This window comes from Rousettus aegyptiacus, unplaced genomic scaffold (genome assembly GCF_014176215.1).
Source record: "Rousettus aegyptiacus isolate mRouAeg1 unplaced genomic scaffold, mRouAeg1.p scaffold_m13_p_4, whole genome shotgun sequence".
Classification (NCBI taxonomy): domain Eukaryota; kingdom Metazoa; phylum Chordata; class Mammalia; order Chiroptera; family Pteropodidae; genus Rousettus; species Rousettus aegyptiacus.
In genome coordinates, this window is record NW_023416307.1 from 89,318,192 (window position 1) to 89,340,599 (window position 22,408).

The 22,408-nt window shown below is 37.4% G+C and overlaps 1 protein-coding gene and 1 pseudogene across 5 annotated transcripts in view; both read right to left on the reverse strand.

Annotated features, from left to right (window-relative positions):
• TSC22D2 (TSC22 domain family member 2) overlaps window positions 1–7,289 on the reverse strand; it is a 48,638-nt gene extending 41,349 nt beyond the window's left edge. For 2 of the 5 annotated variants that reach the window (XR_004950319.1, XM_016156476.2), the window contains exon 1: window positions 4,313–7,289. Coding sequence is in view for 3 of the 5 variants with exons in the window: in XM_016156476.2 (XP_016011962.2) it covers window positions 4,313–6,288 (1,976 nt within the window). In the remaining 2 variants the exon portion in view is untranslated. The remainder of the gene's footprint in view (window positions 1–4,312) is intronic. The other 3 variants (XR_004950320.1, XM_016156473.2, XM_016156474.2) reach the window with 3 other exon arrangements.
• A 3,694-nt stretch (window positions 7,290–10,983) lies between these two features.
• LOC118602041 lies at window positions 10,984–11,099 on the reverse strand (annotated as a pseudogene).
• Window positions 11,100–22,408: the final 11,309 nt, after the last annotated feature.

Sequence of the window (22,408 nt, forward strand, 5' to 3'; positions counted from 1 at the left end):
ACTCCCCTATCGAACACTCCTCAGGAAAGAGATTTATATTTGTTTCTTTACCATCTGATTGGTGGGGTTGCTCTTTGTTATTGGAGAACACTAGAGAGCATGACTACTTCTAATCTCTTTTGGTGCAGAGAAAGACTAAACTCCATTCCAAATTAGCAAGTACCAGAGCCATAAGTCCAGTGTCATGTTTTATTATTTCCAAATTAGTGCTAACAAAAGGATGTTATTACAGTTATTCTCAGGAATTAGAAAACATATATACCTCACGACCAGTACTATAAAAAATGACTTCTCGTACAGGTGATTTAGTTCAAGATACCTTCCTTCCTCTACAAGGAAAAAACAAGAGTCACTAAAATAGTTACTTGGAATGTCTTATGCTCACACATACAAGCCCATAAGTTTTCTAAAGTCAACCAATTTCAGCCTATATGATTTAGTTTACACAAAATTTTAAACAGTATGTCACTGTTAATAATAATAATAAATAAAAAAGGCCATATGCACACATCATGATTTTTGGAATTGGAGGCACTTTGGGATCATTAGCCTTTCTGGAAATCTATAATTTCCTTTACTTAGAACTATGTTGATAACTAAAGTCACCAACTTCATACTTTAGTCATCAACATAGCTCTCTGATGAATGCACCAACATCAATTTTTATAGTATATAATGTTACTCATACACAGGATTTTACACTTTGATTACAAAATCCTTGATACTTAGGCATTAAGATGTTATCTATGTGTGATATAAATATCAACTATAAAGCTGAAAGGGCAAAATTATCCCCACAATTCAATATAAAGAAACATAAGTTCCCAAGAAACACAGATTTAAGGAGCGTTCATTTTTAAGGACTAAATAAAGGCTTTCGGAGATCTAAGAAGTATCTATAGATTTTACAGTAAAGGTAAGAGTGACAGTTCTGCCTCCTGATACACATTTACATAATCCTCTCACTTAACCAGTCAAGTAAAAAAAAAAAAAAAAAAAAAAAAACCTAACTCCATTAAAAAAAAATGTATATATTTAGATATGTATGTATGTATATCTCATATATATGTAACTCTTCAAACAAAATTTGTATTTATGGCATATACCAGAAACACACCACTAACCATTCACAATTTGTAATACTTTATCAGTAATCATTAGCAAACTACACAAATAGGGATCCTTACAATCAGGTTTTCAACAGTCTTTTTGTTGAAGTTAAAAGTTCACAATTGCAGCCATTCATGAGTTTCTGGAATGTGGCCTACAGAGTTTGCATTGGTCAGCTATCTATGGAAAATTATCTGTACTGCGTTAACTTTCAAAAAGGGCCAGTAATATTTTGCACTTCCCCCATTTACCAAAAAAGAGTCTGTTAGGTATATAGGTAGTTTAAACAAATTTTGTAACGTTCACTGTAAAAGTGACTACACAACTATATTTTCAATCATCATCATAACCCCAGTTATACAAAATCAATTTGATGAATCTCAAGTGACCACTAGTCTTTCTAAAGAGAAAAGTTAAAATGATATATTAACTTCATGGTAATTAATAATATACGATCAATGGGCAAAGTCAATTAAGAACTTTAAGACATTTACTTACTTTGTATATACAACTATCAGCCCTTTTAAAGGTATAATACTAAGATGTAATAACACAAGGTCTTTTTTGATTCTTTGAAATTCAAAATGAGCCAATACAGAACCTTGTATTAGGTAATGGAACCAAAATCACAAGACAGTTTTCAATATATCAACCTAAATCACCTCAATCATCTTTTGTTCATCTTCCATTTTCCTTCCTTTTCTCACTATTTTTTTTTTTTAAAAAGCAAACATCCTATTAACAACTATTTTCTTAAGATCTGAAATTTGTCAATCTATTCATAGAGTTTAAGTCATAATTACTCAAGACCTCTCACTCCAATGTTTTATTTTACATTTGAATGACCGCAAATAAAACGGTAGGCAGAATTTAATAATGCAACCCAAAATCACCACGGTAAAGTTACAATTTTGTTAGTATCAGCTCCTCAAAAGTACTCGATATTTTAAACATACGCCTGGAAAAACTGTGTTATTTAATTTCAAGCATACGACTTTAAAACACCCCTTTACAAAGGCTTTTCCATTAAAAAAAAAAAATCTGTTTCTACTCAATGGATTTATTCCTTCACCAGGTGCGTTGGTCTGATGACAAAATAGTCAAATGTGTAAGATTACATCTTGGAAACTAGCATGTTAAATTAAAAACCAATGAAAGACTTTTAAAAAAATTAGAAATGCACATTTGATAAGCAATACAGATTTTAAAAGACTGGGTGGAGGGAGGGAAGTGCAGCATTTAAAATAGGACTGCACACTCATCAAAACCCCTGCACTGGATTAACTGTTGCAACTGATAAGGACACTGATACAGTAGTATCTGTAGTTCAAACATTCACAGGCTTAGAAATGAGATTCTTGAAATTATTAACTCCTTTAATAAAGATAGAGGATATAAATGCATCACTGAGGTCATACCCTAAAGAATACATCCAGAGTTTCCATCTGTCAATAGATCTCTGTGCTTCACACCATATCATATTAAAGTTATGGGGAATGTAACTGCATATACTGTAAACTGAAAGAGGTGTGGAGAGACAATATTCTTCATTCATAGGTGTGCACGTGTTTTGGGAGTGGGAGCAGGTTGGAAAACCAGTCATTACTTCTTGAAGAAATATGGAGGCAGTATACAACAGGAACAGAGAGATAAGCAAAATGGTTATCAACCCATCAGAAAAAAAAGGCTTCTGGCAGCTAGAAAAGGAAAGGTGGCCTGTTGACTATTACAGAGGTGAACGATTAAACTCAATCTGCATTCAGGTGTGCTCCTAAGTGTGAAAAGTGAAACATGGGAGCAAATGTAAAGAAGAATTTTTCTGGGTGGCTTGCGGAATCAGTTTCTTTACTTGGTAGTCCCATCCATATAAAATTTCTCAATGACTAGCTAGCTGAGCTCACTTATGGAAACGTAGTATTCTCTAAGAGTTCTTAAATGGAAGAAAGACTCCCCACAAACAAATCACCTATAAAAAAAGATGAACTTTGAATTACAAAAATCAAAGAAGATGAATTTCAGTGAGCATTTTCAAACCAATAGAAGTATATAACAAAAACACAAGGCTAATTAGAAATGAAAAGTTAAGAATGTGAAGGAAACTCAGAAGAAACATAAGAAAGTGCTTTAACAGATCATTGTATTCTACATAAATTACTCTAGAAACCCATAAAATAGTTCTGATCTTTTAGCACATCTAAAATTAACCTCTCAAAAACCCCAGCAAATATCTGCCTATGAAGTACCTGAAACTTTCTCTGAAATTTTAAAATATAATTTTAAAGCTTTGTAACAAGTCTTTTTTTTAAAAAAAAAATTTGCATTAGTTATGTCGTTTTAATATTTTCCTCAAAACCATTTAAAATCCTCATCAGACCATAACCAAATATCAACTGTGTAAAACTGATATGGCTACACATCAACTTTCACTTAAACTATTAAAAGCACCCCTTAAATTGAGGGAGCCAATTGTTGACATTCATCCTTTTACTATAAAATTACTCTAATTTCAAGAACTACAGCTTTCACTACTGCCAAAGAATTTATCTCAGACCTCCCTTTCCTATAGTAAAAAGACTAATGGAAGTTAAGAGCATCTTCAAATAAACTTCTGCTTTAAAAAAACGTATCTTACAGTCAGTGGGAAGCCTCCTGACTTTCTAGATTCTTTCATTAAAAGGCTGAATGAAGATATGATCTTCAAAGCTGGATTTGACATTTCACCACTATCTCTCCAGCCTTTCCAGATACTTTGGAAGAGATAGATACTTTACTTGGATCTTTTTCTACTGGAGGGCCTTCTAATTTTATGTGTCTCAAAACTCACACTGACAAAAGCCTCTGCCATAAATGTTCAAGTGTGATTGACATCTAAGAAAGGGGCAATCAATCCTATGGGGTATAACCTACTAAGTCACCAGCTCTAAATTGGAAGGATTAAGCTAAAATCCACTTTTTAAAAATAAACAATGTTGCATCTTTATCCATGTTAGTTTTAAGGAACTGTGACAAGATAATTCTACCATTACACACATCGGGAATCTAATGTCTTCAAGAACTGATAAATTAACTTTACTAAACACAAACTAATTTTTATATTTAAAGATGCTGAGCGCCTCAAAATGAAAATCTCTCTCCCAAAGTCGCATCCTAAACTACGTTTGGCCAAGCAACCCAACAAATATTTTAAATAAGATTTCCATACCTGTCTTCATCACCATCAACAGGAATAGCTATGCTGAATACAGAGGTGGCCAGACTGTTCATAGGTGTTAACTGAAGGGGGTTTGCCAGGGCATCTGCAACAGGAGGCTTCGAAACAGGCTTATTTTCAGCAATGAGAGAAAGTGGTGGTTGAGGTAGGGGTTCTGATTTTCTTCTAGTATCGTCAACTTGCCCGACTAAAGACTGGGTCTGAGTCTGAAACTGGCTTAGGTCAGACTGTGGTAGACTTGTTGGTACACTGGGTGTGCCTTGCGCTAAGGGCAGCCCAACATGCTGGATTATGCTGCTGCTTCTGCTGACTGGTGTATGGCTGCTCAGATGCTGCGACTGGACCAGAGGCGCGGGTACATTTGGCATAGTAACAGAAGTGGTAGACACACTAGGCACGCTTGGAGCGGGCACGGCGGCAGGCACGTTTGGAACTCCGGGCACCAGGGTGTGAGGGCCACCAGGCCCGGCTGACGGCATACTGCTGCCACCCATCTGCGGTGGAGGCGCAGAATGGGGCTTCCCGGCCCCGGTAGGAACTAGGCCCGGCTGCCCCGCACCTCCTACAGCAGCCGGGGGCACTCCAGCCGTCTGAAAAGGCGCGGCGTGTCCGCCTGGCACGGGTCCCGGCCCCGAGGCCACGGCTTCACTAGGCAGGGAAGAGGCACCCATGAGCTGCGCGCCTCCAGCGGAGGCATTCTGGCCAGTGCCCACCGGAAAGCTGGTAGCCGCAGATGGACTCGCTCCGGCGCCGGCGGCAGAGGACTGCGTGGGGTTTGGCGGCTGTAGGCTGGCCACGTGCTGCTGCAGGTACTCACTCGGACCAGAGGGCTGGACGGGTAGCAAATGCCCCGGCGGAATCTGAGGCTGGGAATACGCGAACTGCTGGGGCTGTTGCGTCGCAGTAGCGCCGGTGGCCGGGCCCGGCTGCGGAGGCAGGGACATGCCGGTCTGCGCCAGGGTTACGTTCGTTAGTGGCAGACCCTGTGCACTGGGCCCCGGAGGAACGGCGCCCGTCCCAGTTCCCTGGGGCTGGTTTGGCTGTGGGGCTGCCATAATTTGCTGCGGCCCGGCCGCAGCTCCCGGGAACGGCGGCATCGGAGCGGAGCTTGCAACCACAGCCCCACCTACGGGCGGCGGCGGCGGCTGGGGCGGCCCAACGCCAAAACTCCGCGACGGGGCCGAAGCCAGCAGGTTCATTTTCTCCGACGGGGGTAGCTGTGACACAGCAGTCAAGGAACTGTCAGTTCCCGAGTCGGGCCCGTGAGCCCCCTGCATAGAGGCCACCACCACCACCACCGACCCTCCGGTGGCGCCAAGGCCGCTGTCTCGCTCCGCAGTGTGGTCAAAAGTATTGCTGTGTCTAATGCAATCTCCGGACCTGGTCAAGACGCTGCTGTCAGAATCCCGCTCATAGTATTCCATACACGTCCATCGGCCACGTCTATAGGGCTCTCCGCTCCCGTGGTCCAGCTTGATCACGCGAAAACGGGAACTACAAGTGGTGGGGGGCTGCGATGGGGCTGCAGGCCCTGGCCCTACAGATGGGCCCGCAGCCGGGGGGGCGCTGGATGCTCCTGAGGAGGTGGCTGAGGTGGCCGCCGTCAGAGTATTGGCCAGGGCCCCAACCACGCTCCGGGCTGAAACGGCTCCTCCTCCGTTGGCGGGAGTAGCCGCCACGGCTGCCAGCTGCCCGTCCAGGAGGAGGTTTGGGGAGACCGTCCCGGGAGTCTCCGCATCCCCAACATTGTTGAGCGTCTCTTCGGAAGAGCTACGCTCGCAGACCTCCTCAGGGCCATAATCCGTGGCCCGAGAAACGTCGAATATCTCAGAGGAGACGTCCTCTGTGCGTGACTCGTCCGGGTCGTCCAGGCTCTCGGTGTCCTCGGTGATGCTAGTGGCCACCTGGGCCGTGGTGACACTGGTGATCTGGAAGCAGCTCTTCTTCTTGGCCGGCATCTTGGACATGGTGAGGAAGCCTGGAGGGCGGAGAGGCACGCCGGCTTCTCCGCGATTTTGCCGGAAACCAGGAAGGGGCAGAGCACGGGCCCCCAAAGACAAAGTCCGAGTCCGCGCTGGGGTCTGAGGCCCGCCACTGGGAGAGTCACGGGAGGATCTGAACGCCGGCCGCTCTCTGAGACATCCTCCTCCCCGTTTCCTTCTGTGTCGGTCTCTTCAGCTCAGCCCCCTTCTCACTCGCGCGGCGGCTCCTCCTTCTTTTTCGCCTCCGGCAGCGGCGGCGCCTCAATTCAATCCACTCAGTGGCGGCGAGAGCGTGATCCCAGGGGCGGGCCGGCTGCTTCCTCCTCAGGTTTCCCGGCCGCCGTGGTCAGTCCAGCGCGGCGCTCCGCGCGGTCAGCAGGCCTTGGCTGGGGGTGGGAACGAGAGGGCGACGGGGAGGCGGCGGCGGCAGCGTGAGGGGCGGTGCTGCCCCGCTCGCGCTCCGCAGGCCGGTGCCGGCGTCAGCGCCGGAGCCGGGGCTTTCTGATCCAGCCAGGGGTCGCGGGCTGGCGGCAAAGCTTCGGCGCGGGCGAGCGGCCCTCCTTCCCCGGCTCTAGCCGGAGCTCAGCCCCAGGGACATGCTGACTGTCTCTGGCGGAAACCCGCTCCGGGGGAGGGAGAGAAACGCCGGCTCAGTCCTCCCCTCAGAGGGGAGCCACCCCCGCGGGCGGCGGCAGTCCTGGCCTCCCCTCGCGGCTCTTGAGAGAGTGAGGGGCGGCGACCGACTGGCTGGCGAGCGGAGGCGCTCTCGCTGTGAGGTAGCAACGGGAACTTCTTCGGTTCCTCCTCGGTGCACCGGGTTCGCAGACCCTGAAGAAACTGAAATTCAAACTGCTGAAGCGGCGGCTGCAGCTCCCTCCCTTCGGCCAAGATGGGGCTGAAATGGCCGCGCCAGGGATGCTGGGAGGAGCAGCAGCCCCGCTGCCGCCGCCGCTGTCGACTAAAATGCCGCCGCTGCCGTAGCCACCGCCAGCGCCGTAGCCGCCGCCGTTCCGTGACGCACCGGCGTCGTGACGTCACCGCCCCGCCCCCTCCGGTTTCCTGCAGTTTCGCGTGGAGGATTGAGGGAGGGCAGTGGGCGTGGCCAAAGGTTAGAAAAAGGGGAGCGGTTTTTTTATTTTAAATTTTTTTAATTTAAATTTTGCGCTATAGGGTTTTATGAGTTGAAGAACTAATAACTCAAATTCCAAGCCCAAGGAAGCTTACAATCTCGCCAATCGAATGTTTTTATATCTGTTTCCAGACAGTGAAGACTGGAGATCATGTGCTGTGTCTAATGTTTAGCAAAATCTTAGTGAAACAAGGGCGATGGAATGGGGGCTGGGGGAATTTAGCTAGGATAAAGAGGGAGACGGCCGAAGGAACCGAATCTCTTAAAAAGTCTTTCTTGAAGATAAATGTTGACCACTATAGTCAGAAGAGTGAAACGTTGAGAGAAATGGGGATAATTAACCAAGAAAAGCAAGCCAGACTGAGTCAGAAAAATGATCTTTCAGCCAGAAATCGTCTCCAACAATGGCATCAGGAGATGGTTACTTGCCCAGGGTGAGGTCAGTTTAAAAAAAGAGTAGAGGTTACCTACATATTACTAATTTTCCTGAATTTGCTGTGATTCCAGCATCCAAGAGTTCATTTAAAGTCTTAAGACTGTTGTTACTTTCCCCAGGAAATCAGCTTATGGGCTCCATAAATGTAGAACCTACTGCGTTAAATAGTTACACTTCTTTCTTTTGTTTATTCTAAAACTCTTAGTTGGAGCCAGAGTGTTATATGGTTTGGATTGAGCCATGAAAACCAGAACAATGCAGAAAGCACCCTTTCCTGTCCCAGTACAGATAGTAGCTATGAAAGTGCTGACAAATTTATTACCTTTTAGCTACTTACTGGCAAAAGAAAGTGGTAAGGCTATTCTCTTAAACAGTTAAGAAAAATGAGGAAGGAAGCTCTTGAACTCTGACATTTTAATATATAATTTAGGTAAAATTTAAGAAGTCTTGCTGGAAATCAAAATGTCATCTATAGCTTTAGCAGTCATATCATGATCACTTACATAAATCAGGTATTTATTATACTCAGTTCTCTAATCTTTGAGGAGTAGAAATACTTTTTATCCTAAAGGATGTTTTGATAATTAAAATTTACAGAGAACTTTTTAGGTCCTTAGTTGTAAATAATATACAGAGATATGTCTTTTAACCCTAGTAGAAACCATGTCTTCCAAACCCAAGTAACTGAGGCCAGGGTGGGAAATAAGACCATTTAATAACATCCCAGTTTCTTAAGGGGATGGGAGAGAGTAAAGGAACAAGGTATAACATTATGCTGCTATTGTGGCAGAGATAGCTAATGGAATGTTTCATTTCTAAATCTGTAATTTTAGTAATTGTTAGAGACAGTTTTCCATCAATAAATTAGATCAACTAGTTAAATCCAATTTGAACTTTTAAAAGCTTAATTTAATTTAGGTTTGATTTACCAGATTGTTAAAAGTGATGATCAATGGATGATCATGCAGCTTTTGGAAAAATAGTGTCATATGCCTACTCGTCCCATTACATTATGTTATTACATAAAGTTCTTGAAAACTTGTTATGGTACTCTCGAATCACACATTCTAAGGAAAAATCTTGGTCTGTAAGACCATTTCTCCTTGAAGATCTGTAAAGGATTTATTATGAAATGAAAGTGATGATTAGGATAATTTAGAAGAGATCAGTAAGTGGGCTATATTTCTGGAAAGGATGGGATTAAAGATCTTTAAAAAAATAAGATAATGTTAAGTGTTTTATTTATATGTTTAAGGATGTGTGTGTGTTTAAACTAATAAAATAATACTTTCAAAAGTAAGTTTTCCAAAAGTTTTAAAGACTCTAGTTTTTTTATACATTTGCCCTTTAAAAATGTAGAGAATTTATTGCATAAAACTCCCATGAAGAAATGATAAGAATTCTGGTTGTTGGAGTTAAGTTTGGAATCATTTTACAGAAGATAAAAAATTGTGTAACATCAAACTACAAAAAGCTATGTAATTCATGGTTGGTCCGCAATGGATTAAAAGCCTTCACATAACTAATTAAAATGATAAAAAGCAAGATGTGCATGCAGGTATGTATGCCATGTGTCTGGAGAGTTGATAGTAAACATGGTAGCCTAACTCACTAGAATTGGGGGATATCCCTTGAATCTCAAATCTGAAGCCAGGAGTCTTAATGCAGCTACCCTGGTTCTATGCCTGCACCCAGAAATCCTAGATGGAAAAGTAGGAATCCTTGATTACTGCTCCAGAGTCCCCACTTTGACTGTCCTACACTGGTACTTTCCTCAAATACTTTATTTGAAACAATGTATGGGAAGTACATTTAGGAAGAACAATGCAGGGGTGGGGGAGGCATGACTTAGAAACTAAGGACTGTTTCCATTGATAAAAATAAAAAAACTACTGTAGTAAGATCTTTTCATCATTTAAGAGCATCATACCCCCAAATTCTACTAAGTTATTATCTGACCATATCAATACCAGATGGTAAACTGTTACATAGTCACAAGATCCTGGAATGTGAACTGCAGATACTCAAAAACTTTTTTTTTTAATGAATGCATATTAAACTTAAAGTAGTAATGGCGTATTAATCTAAACATGCTGAAATAAAGAAAAGAAAATCATACTTTCAGCAAAAATTAAGCAACTGCTTAGGTTAAGAGAAATAACCCTTTAGAATTAACAATATCAGTCAGACAGTAACATTAATAGAGCACTCTTTATGTGCATTAGGAATTAGACAGCCTGTATCCCAGCCAATAAATTTTTCTGGAATTTAGAAATAGCTTATGTTTATTTTTATGTTTTTATCACAAAATTGCTAGAAGAATAAAAAATGGAGAACTAGTTTTCAAGTTCTAAAAAGCATTTGCTGGAAATATATATCAGATATCCAAACAAGTAGAACTTGATTTATTAGTATGATTTTCCTGGAGTTCCATTTCTGGAACAATATCTTATTAACCCCTTACAGTGAGACTATTGCCAAATATTATTCAAGAAGGGAGGAAATGCAATGAAAGCAGGACTAAGGCTAATGAAATTCCCTGAATATTTTTATAAAGAAAAATGTAATCTGATTGAAATATACAAATTTTACTTGAGAAGTGTGTAAAATTTTCACATATATAAGAAAAGTTCTATTACACTTCTAGAGTTTAACATGCTATGAAGCAATGATGTCTTTTTTTTTTTTTAATAGGGAAGATTTTCTTGAGTCCCAAAGATCTTTGAAGCGCAGGCAAAACAGCAATTTGGTGCCGGAGAGGTGGGGAGGTGGTGGTGGGGGGGTGGCAAGGAAAGGGTGCATTTTGAATTAATAATAAATAAAATATCCTATTAAAGCTTGGTTTCTTTTATTATGGAACTTAATTTAGAATCCAAAATATTAGTTCTGTGGTTCTGGAATCTAGCTTAAATGCTGAAATGTAAGGCAACTTCAATAGGTCATCTATTAATGACTAAATTATTTTTTTATATATGTGTATATGTATATGTATATGCGTGTGTGTGTGTGTGTGTGTGTATTTTTTTTTTTTTATTTTAGACGAGGCAACCTTTGGTTGACCTCACAGATTGCAAGGATGTTGTCAGTCTACGATCCCTTATTATTTTATTTTTTACGCCTATCGCACCTGGTCTTCTTATGTGGTCTCCCATCCAAGTAACCAGGCCTGACCCTGCTTAGCTTCCAAGATCAGATAGGATCAGGCTTGTTCAGGGTAGCACGGCCATAAACTTTAATGTATACATTATATGGGATCACTGGGATAAAATTAAAGAAAGCTACATTGCCTAATTGGAGAAAATGAGATCTTAAGTATACTCCAGTTTTTCTATAAACTTGTTTTGTGACTGCTGATGGGTCTATTAATTGCTCAGTTTGCCATTACTAAAATGAAGCAACTTTGTGGTGATGAGGTCTTAAACTACCAATCTCATTGAAAGAGTGAATGGAAAAAGATAACGTATGTGGAGTGTTTTGGCATCTTTGAGAGAAAAGAGCATAACTCAATGTGGGTACTATTGGCAGTAATATTATCAATACCATTAATTAAAAAAGTAAACAGTTTCTAGGTGTACATGATTTTGTGAAGTAGCTATATCCTGTCAGACATGAATTAATTATAAGACATTTAGTGGCATATCCTTTGGTAAAGTAATCATCACTATCTATCCTGTATTTCTTGTCTGTGTAAATTTGGTGTATGTGCAGGTGTGTGATTTTGTATTTAGGAGGTAGGTAATGTACCTGTAATTTTAAGTTGTAACTTTAACATGAAAGAAATTTGAAAGGCATTGACAACTTTTAGACTTCTAGATTATAGTTCCTTCTGAATGTTAATATTATCAGCTTCTTAAAGATTTAAAAATCTTCTTAAATATTTTTAAAGATGTGTTTGAATGTAGAAACTTGTATAAACTGATTTAGACATGAAGGATGGTCTAAGTGTTATTGATTAATAATCCGAAGGTTATTCTAACCTGGCTAATTGGACTACTTTTAATTCATAGGAACCAAGGGTTGAAAGGCACAGATAGAATCTTGACTACTTTGTACTCAGAGTTATGTTTTAATTCCAAAATAACTAATTCTTTAGTCACTGGAAACAAAACACTTTTAGCATTTAACTTTGGAATACTTGAAATCCTAGTTTGACAGCATTCATACTCATTAAAAGCTCAACCCATGATCCATGTTTGCATAAGGATTTGGGTGTTGCTTAAAATGGCCATGTAATAAGCTGCTTCTCTGCAAATTAATACTTACTCCTCATCTCCATCTAGAACCTGGGATCTTTAGAGAAAAAGGAAGCTGATAAGCAATAAAGAAATAGGAGGAAGATACAAAATGGTGAAGTATTAACTATAGGATCATTCCATCAGATCCCTAATGAATAAACAGAACAGTATTAATATGACACCCATTTTGTGGCAATCACTATTTTTAAATTAAATTGACTAGTTACAAACATATTTTAATCTTCAAATATTTAGAATATTTTCTCCATTTTCACCCCATTTTTTCCAGGATTTTGAAACTAGTTTTTCTTTTTTGCATATTGCATATGTATATTCAACAACCGATCTAATTCTAGATTTTTAGTTTGTAAATATTACATTCTTACTTGTTTTATAGATACTCCAGTAATATAATGGTTCTACTCTCTAAGGAAAAAAATCAATCCGTTCCACAAAAATGTGTATTTTCAAAAAAGATAAATTACATGGTGATGATTCATTCATATTAGTCAAGTATTCTCCACTGAATTTATTTAAGCTTAACTGTTGTGTTTAAAATAATTTCGCTTATTAATATTTTATTTGAAATATTTTATTTTGGTGTAAGAAAAAACTAACCTAGTAACATCAACCTTATATTTTGAACAAACCACTCCAAATATGTTTGTTCATTCATTCAACATAAGTTTGGGAGTCTCCTGTGCAGGCCTCTTTGCTAGACTTGGGGAAAACAGTTATGAACTAGACAAGAAAAAAAAAAGCCCTTGTTCTCATAGGTCTTATGTTTTAATAGGAGAAAAGATACAAAAAAAAATAGACTAAATATGGCAATTTCAAATATTCATAAGTGTTAAGAAGAGACAAAATAACAGCGGAAGGTCAGGGGAAGGGCATCTTAGGTGTCTGGCAGTTGGGCCTGAGGAAAGGCTCTTTCAGCCAAGAGCAAGCTCATGATCAATAGCTAGTATTTAAGAAAGAGAGACTAGTGAGGACAATGGCCCTATAGTAGAAACTAGTGTGTGGTGAGGAGTGAGTTAGGGGCACCTGAGAGAGAGGAGGGCATTTAAGAAGGTATCTGGAAGGATCAGGGCCCAGATCTTATGGACCCTGTTGGCCAGATGAAGGAACTTGTGTTTTCTTTTCATGGGAATCCAGAGGAGAGTTACAGGCAGAGGATTAACATCATCTGATTTACATTTAACAAGAAAACTTTTTATTTTCTTGACCTTTCATAGTTTAGAATATGTTGTGTATTATGTTTAGACAGGTGTAAAAAAAGAAAAAACTTCTCTTACATAGTCAAAGATAAGTTTCTCTTTATAGGGCTATAATATTGTATCACACCAAAATTGTAGACATATTTAACAATCTACATGACATTTCTTATACAGAAATTTTATAACTTTGTAGCAAAACAACTGATTAAAGATCTGTAAGAAATCTTTTTCTCAGTGAAACCCTAAGTAACTTAATGGCAGTGATTTTTATTACTTAAGAAGAATTTGAAATGGCCGACTTAAAAAGAAACAACTCTGAACTGTGAAAAGAGAAACCATTTTTTTTTAAATGTAATTATTAGATAAGTGTGATAGAACCACTTGGCAAGGAGAACTAACGCGTAAAGCTAATTTTAGGGAGGTTCAGTCTGAGCCTCATTTTTGCAATGAGATAAAAATATACATAGATAAAGCATTCAGTTAGTCATAAAAAGGCCACAGAGCAGGGAACTTTGTGGAAGAGGTAGGAAGCAAGGCGATACCTTTTGGTATTGGTGAATTGACTTACTTTTAGAGGGATATACATGTTATAGTGTTGCATTTTTGTTAAATGTCATTCTAAAACTCTTAAATTATTTTATAACCTAATTTTGAAAGTTTTGAAAATTGATCATATTAGTTTATAATAGCACCTTAATATGGGTTGAAAATATTACCCAAACTTTATAGGCCACCTTATTAATGACCTTTATTTCTAGTTGACTTCTATTTTCAAAAATCAAAAACATTTTGAAGATGAACATTTATCACTTAATGATATTTTAAAAATTATAAATATGGTAAAATATCAAATTAAAAATGCTAAAATTATATTTTATCTTTAAAAGAAAATTGCATGTATGCATAGAAAAATAATTTTGGGAAAAATACATCAGAATTTAAATAGTGGTTACCCCTGGGTGATTATAGGTTTTTTTTTTTTGCTTGATATTTTTATATTTTCCAAATTTTCTGCAATTATCACATATGATTTTTATCTGAATGTATTACTTTTATGTAAAAAAATGTATCCACACACATCACCTAAATCAAAATTAAAGGTATCACAATAGATGAGACTACAATTTTAGTTATGTGATAGATGACACTTCATAATTGCTATCCAAAGATAAAATTGCCCCTCAGAAATAGTATGTATTTGAATTTCACCTTAAGATAATATTAGGAATAATGAGTGCTTTTTCAGTTGAATCAGATTAATGCAAATACACTTTTAAAGAGTTAATTTATGAAATAAAAAGGAATTAAAAGGATATAAAGGACAGAAAAAGAATTAAAATATGAGAAGGAAAGTTGAAAGAAAATGGGGTGTCAGGAAACTTTTGTTCTGTTGTAGGCTCTGCAGCATTTTAGCTAGCTATGTGTCCTTGAACCGGTCATAACCTCTCTGAATCTCATATTCTTTATCTGTATAATAAGGAGTTAGTGAAGATAACTGTTTTTGGTTCTAAAATTTTATGAATCCAGACTTCCGAAGGACAAATTTAGAGTCTTAGTTTTGCATGCAATAGCCAGCATACAAATGGGCTAACAAAATGTTTTTGCTTCTGCTTTGACAACACTCAAATTTGCTACTTATTGCTTGATCCCCCAAAGTACCCTCCTGCCTCAGAACCTTAGCACTTACTGTTCCTTCTGCTTATTCCTTGAAATATTTACTTGCCTCATTCCCTCACCTACTTCAAGTCTTGCTCACATGTCACCTTTTCAGTGAGACCCATGCTGACTACACTATTTTAAACTGTAAGTATCTCTCATTCTCTCCCCTTTTTCCTGCTTTATTTTTCCCTGGAGCACTTATTACTTTCTAATATGTTATTAACTTATTTTGTTTGTTGTTTATCTTCCCACACTAAAATTGATTGCTCCAAGGAGCTCATACGCTTTAATCTGTCTTATTCATTCTTGTATTCTACAATAGAGCCTGGCATGTATTAGATTATCACTAAATATTGTATAAATCAGTAAACTTCCCATTTTTATAAGATCCTACAACATTTCCATTCAATATGAAAGTAAAGCAATAAATCTGCTCCAAGTCATGCAACATCATTACAGTGGGAAATTCCCTACAAAACCAGGTATTTTAATAAACATTTATCTTTAAGAGAAAAAAAAGTCATTTTAATTATTAGACAAAGATTTTTAAAAAACCTTTGCAGAAATTTCAGAAAATATGCAAGCTATACATTAGATCATACATAGAAGTATTCTATAGAAAGTGTCTTTAGTATTCTGAGAATATAGCACTTTAGTATTCTGTAGAAAGCATAAGATTAAAATTTTGATCAAAGTAAACGTTTCTTTGACATAAGCCATTCTTAACCATATTTAATTCAAGGTGCATTGAAATATTTTTTATTGAAATATTTTTATTTTGTATAATAGTCTAGTTTAAATAGCATTTTTTTTTTTTTTACATAGAAAAATGTAAAGAATAGGGCCACTCTGGGGGTAAAAAGTATCTATCATTTAGTTTTTAAAATGTAGATCTATAAATATGTCCCTGTAGTCACAAACCATTAGGGGAAAAAAAGCTCTATTTTGAATTCACATAATCTAAATGCTCTGGATTAATAAATACCTAGCCTTAAAAAAAATGTCTTTTATGGACTCTTTCAGCTTTATTTTCTTCATCTGTTTGGTTTGGCTGCTCTCATTTACATACTTGTTCTCATTAGGGTTTGAATTTCAGAGCTGGCCTCACTCTGCAGTGGGAACAAATGTCTTGCCATGTGATACTAACTTTCCATTACATCCTGAAGCATTTGCAGTCCCAAAGGCAAAAAATTCATGGTTGGTACTTGAGAGATGGAACTATCACATAAAAGTAGCCAAGTCTGAAAACATATTTTTTCTTGTGGTCAATATAATTTCAAGATAATGAGAACTCAGAATGATCAGCTAATGGCCAAAAATAAATCATTGTTAAAACACTATTTTTTGTTTGTTTGTTTGTTTATTTGTTTCTGTTTTTTGGCAAAAAATAGCTAATGTTCTAGTTGGTCGATAATTTTCATAGCAACATGATATTTGGCACATCCTAAACACCTTTCATTAGAAAGCCTTCAGACCCCTTTGAAGCAGATTATTATACTCTGGAACAGTTCTGAGAATAAGGGAGAATAATACACAAGTTTTACTGATATTCTGTAGCTGTATAGAGAGCATAGTGTAGCAAGTACTTAAAATGCACAACAGATTTTTCAATAATTCTCTGGCCAAGTAGGAAAGTGAGCAGATGTGCAAGAGAGATTCAGAGGTACTGAAAGTCAATCCCCAAATTAGAATTTGGTCAGAATCCCAAACTTAATTGTTTTATTTTTAAATGAATGAATGAATGAATGAATTGTGGAGAATATTTCAATAGTGGGGTCACTATTAATATCCATGAAAATAACAATGAGTTATATTTCCCATGAGTTCTGTATACTTTCCAACTTTTCCTTATTTTTCACTATGCTCCATGAGATTTTTTTGCTGGCAAGTATTATTCTACTTTTGGCCAGAAAGTCAAAGGAAAAGACTATTAAGAATAGCAATTAATAACTGTAAGAACTCAACACAGATCTATTTATAACTCTGGTCATATCCTGCATTCTTGTAACACTTTATGGTTTTTTAACTCTTGCCATGTGTCAGAATTCTATATTGGTGCAACCTTGGGCAAGTCACTCAGCCCATGGCTGTGGCTCCCATTTGGTAAGCAGCGTTTAACAGATGCCCTCTATTAAGTCTACAGGAATGTTTCAGAATTAATAATAGAGTTGTCCAACACTTTATGAACGCTTTAAAACAAAGGTATTATTATAAATGTAAGGTATTATTATTATTCATCTAATTTTGGAAACAAATTTAGAGAGACTGAGTTGGCTCTAAGTATTTAACCACATTTAACCACATTGATCACAAGAAACACATAAAACCATGGGTTATAATGTTTACATTTTACAGCTTAGATAAAAAACATAAGATTTCATCACAAAGGGCAAGATATTGCCTCTTAAATGGGAATAGTACTTTCTAAACAATATCATAATATTCATTCTGACCTATAAATTCACTACTTTTATTTAAATCCATCAAACTATGATTTCACCAATTATTGTTCAACATTAAGGCTACATATGACAACTGATGACAAAACCAATTTGTTCGAAAGATACCAAATTTGGGGGTAATTAATCCCATAATTACTATGACATATAAAATGAAGAAGTAATAGGTAATATTTTTGATAAAAATAGTATTTTCCATATATAAATCAGAAAAATATAAGCAATAGTTAAGGTGATTAGCTATGATAGCCTTGTCCTATAGTTTATATTTTAGAATAACATCTCCTTAAGAACATTAACTATTTTATAAGATGCCTCAATTTATATGAAATGATATTCTCTAGCTTCTAAATTATTCTTTTAAAAATATATAATTACCCAAATCCACATGATCGATAGATTACTTGTACTTATTAAAGATTGCTGACATCATAAAATGATAATTTTAAATTATTTTATTTAAAATTTTTTATAATGGAAAATTCCAATATATGTAAAAGTAGAGAGAATTGTATAATGAATGACAATACTTATATATTCAGCTGGGTTCCTAGAAAATGGAGGAAAAAAGTGAGCAGCAGAAAGAGATGGAAAAGAATGAGTGTTTAGCATGCGCCAGGCAGTGTGGTAGACACTTAAATTATCTTCATTTAATCTATACAATAACATGGGATAAGCATTATCATCTCCAATTTAGAGATGAAGAAACTAAACTTCAGACATGTCAAGGGCTTCCTCAAGAGTTCAGAATCAGAGCCACATTTAAAGTGGACCTAAGTACTTCCCAGGTCCATGTTCTCTCCATTTACTCCTTTTAATGATTTATGAATCACCAGATTAGGTGTTCCTAAGCTTGTGAGGAGGAACTACTTTGTGGGTTTTTGTTTTGTTGTGAGATCTTATGGTGGTGGAAGGAGAGGCCAAGAGAAAGGGAGTTGAACCTCTTACAGGTGAATTCAAGGAGAAGGGCTGATGAAGTGAGGTTCTTGAGTGGGGAAGGATATGGGTAGGAGGTAGTTGCTTGCCATGTTAAAGAAACAAGGGACCAGTGCAGGGTTTGGGGTAGACCAGTTAATTAGGCTGGTGATTGGGAACCACTGCTGTGATTGAATAAGGCTCTCCGGAGGACTTTCTGTTCACTTGTGTTAAGGAGTAGAGCTTTCATAATATGAGATAAAGAGTTTTATTTTTATATTCTTAAAAAAAAAAAAAAGGGAAACTGGAAGTGTCGATGTGCCATTCTATTTCAATTAAAATGAAGATGCATCTTTAGCTGGAATGTATGTGTAACTGTTTTGGAATTAGTCGCTCCAGGGTCAGACTATCTCCACACAACAGACAAGCAAATTCCCGGGATACCAGGCAATGTTTTCAGCAGGCTGCTGCTTCCTGTCCCAGAGAAGAGGAGTCTTTGGTTCTAGTCCCAGCTTTGCAACTGGCAAATCATCTCACCTCTCTTTGCCTCTGTTTTGCCTCCTTTGAAAAATAAGGAGGCTGAACTGGACAGTTCCTAGACCTTCTTCCAGCTCTTCCGCTCTGTGGTTCCACGAGAAGACAGAAATAGCATCTTATCCCTTAGGCATTCTGGGGGAATTAAACCAAAACAATACCTTCCATGGTAAAACTCTCTGTCTATTATTCGAATTTTAGTGTCTGAAGATTTAAAGTTCATTAATTCTGTAGACTGGAAGTAGATCAGCTGACATTTCCATACACTTTTTTGAACATGTTTTAGCATTGTTAGATAATGTTTCTGTAGGCTGAAACTTTAAGAGTTAATTTAATTTTATTTTGTTATTTTTTGATATTTCATTTTGGAATTTAAAATAATTGACTTATTTTGGTTGTCCTACTTAGGTGCTTTTTAAATCTCAAATAATTTTGTCAAGCACTGAAATTCACACTCTGCCCTCAGAAATTATTTTAGGGAGAACTGCTTGCTACGTGAAAGAGATAAATGAAAATTTAAATATTATAATAGTTGTTATTTAAATATGTATGCCTTAATGAGGAATGCATGCTAAATGGAAACATTTTACTGTAATATTATTTCATACTTTTCTACTGTATAAGGTTCATTAATTCACAAATGGGTGAATAATCTTGGTGAGAAATGAAAATACTTTTAATTGTGTGAAAATATAGATTCATCTTCTTTTGGAGTGGCATTTGCTCAGCATGCATATGTTGAGTTCCTATTAACTCGAGGAGCACTACTGATTTGTTGAGTTTACACAGATAAGTCAGATATGCTCCCCATCCCAGGAAAATCAAAGCTAGTAAAACATGCTTGTTGTTCATTTGGAAAAGAGAGAGCTTATGTAGTTTTTCTATTATATTACCTCATTTGAACCAATGACATGTTATTATTTTCTTTAATTTACTCATGAGGAAACTGAGTCTCGTAGAGGTTAAGTTATTGTAATAGTCAACTTGTTATTTCTTGCTCAATATTTGTTGTCCTGTTGAAGACTCTGGGACTTTGTCATGTCTATTCTTTTTACTCTGTAGCCCCAGTGCCTAGCAAAGTACCTGGAACATAAAAGGTGCTCAATACACATTTGATGGGTTAATAAATATTGTATTATTAATACATCCAAGAATTATTGAAGTATCAATAAGCATTAATAGCATTAGTCTTCTCATTCTTCAAGCAAGTGCTCTCTTACTATGTCTTGCCACCTCTTTAATTATGTCTGTTTAGTATTAACAGGATGAATGCTTGAGGTCTGGAAAAAGAATGATCTGTTACCTAATTTTTAAAGAAGAAAAGAGATTGCTTTTGAAAAGCAAAAACTGAACACCCTTACAAAAAGACCAGGATAAATCTCTCACAACTCAGATCTGTCAAAATATTCTTCTCTTTATGAAGAAACAATTATGTCACATGTATCAATCTTTCCCATTGTTTAATGGTTTGGAATAATTTTGCATTGGCCGTTAGAAGAGACGGCAGCAAGTATGAGGGTCTAGAAGTACTTTGTGTGCTTTATTAGTAATTTAGATAATATTTATGAAGCTCAGTTTATGGCTCATGCTAAGATACAGGCTTATTAGCACTAAGGATGGAATTCGAAATGATCTTGGCCAAATTGAGAGTTGTTGATCCTAAAGAGGGACACATGAAGGCCAGAAAAACAAATGTATAATAACTGTAGCATGCAACTGTGGCAGGAAGGAATTTAGAGTACCAAATTCAGTAATCACAAAGTAATTCTTGTATTACATTCTTTAGACTGTTAACTGAAATACTCTGGTCAGTCGAGGGCCTACCAGTTTAAGGGATTTGTAACAAATTGTATGAGAGTCAGAGAATATAGAAAATAATTGAAGATTGGAAATTTGGGAATGGGAAACATAGAAAATAAGTTGAATTTTGATCATGTAAGGTCTCAAAAATTTTTACCTCTCAAATACCATTCCTCAGAAGCTACTCCAGGATGTGCTCCACCAAAAAGAGGGGATTATGAATGAACACAGGGTACAGGCAAAGGGTGTTCTCAGGAGAAAAGGAAGGGAAAGCCCAGGTGGCAAGTATGAACCCAGTGTCCAGGACTATCCATCTGGAGGATGCACATTGCAAGGTGTGAGGAAAATCTTCTCTGAGAAGATGAAAATGAAAAAATCCTGATGTATTTGAACATTTTAAGAAAAAGGTTGAACAGTTGATGGAGAGTTTGGAGTGAAATTAGTGATAGTACATAGAATTTTTGGTAAAACAAACAAAAACCAACTCCAAAGAAATAAGTTTGAGCCAATAAGAAGAATTATAATATATAATTCTGACAGAGCTTAGCTATAAATAACATTTATATACCCACTATAAGAAGTAAGTATTAATCTAACCTAAATTATTATCTAGTGATTTTGAGTAGAGGAAGAGATGAGAAGGGGAGCTGTATGTGATGGGGAGGGAAAGGGTGGTGAAAGAAAGCTATGTCCTTGTATTCCCAAATGAGAAGTCATAGAAAGTGCCTATGCCTGAAAAATCAGATTAACAATAGGAGAAAATATAGCATACTTAAAGTTGTGGAAGTAAACACCAAAACGTTAGTTAACAGATTAATCAAACAACAAAACAAAATAGCTAAAAACATTAAGTATGTTTGGAGTGGGAAGAAAGGTACTGGGGGAGGCAGGAGGTACTGATGTTTCACAGCCAACTGTATAAATCAGATTCTTTAAACTATGTGCATGTATAGCTTTGATTAAAACAAACAAAAAAATAAATTATATAACTAAATAAAAATATAGGTTAGAGGTGAGTTAATAATACCCAAATGTGAATATTTTCTCAGGGTGATCACTAACTGCTTGTTGTATTTGTGAAGTCAAGATTTTGCTTAATGCTGTGTTCTGGTAAGGGTTGTTCTTTAGGTATTTCTAAACAGATGAGGCATTTCCTTTACTGAAGCTGTGTGGGACTAACAACCCACATTCAACAGTCTGGCATGGCTTATGGAATAAGGCCTGAGTACATTGCCCTGGCTCATCTTCTGGGTTCCTCATAACTCTGTGTGCCTCTGGCAAAGGTGTGAAGGAGAGAGCACTGGCTTTGTAGACACACAGACTTAAGGTCAGACTCCAGCTCAATTATACGCTATTTATGTGACCTCAGAAAATTTACCTAACCTCTCTGAACCATAATTTCCTCATCTGTAAAATGTGATACGCATCTCATAGCAAGCAGTACTAAGTGATTAAATGAAATTATGTTTATAAAGTACTTGGCAGATACTCAAAAAAATATCAATTTCCTCCCCATTGAGATAGAATCCCCTCTCAGGTTCAGAGCAGTAATCATTTGAATCATATTATAATGGTGTCTGTTCAACTTTAACACAATCAGGTAAAGAATTAAGATGTATATATTAAATATATGTTTTACCTTTTACATGATGCAAAGCAACTAGTTCTCCCATCCTAGATGATTGTGCTTTGAAAAGAATTGATTATTTTGATGTCTTGTA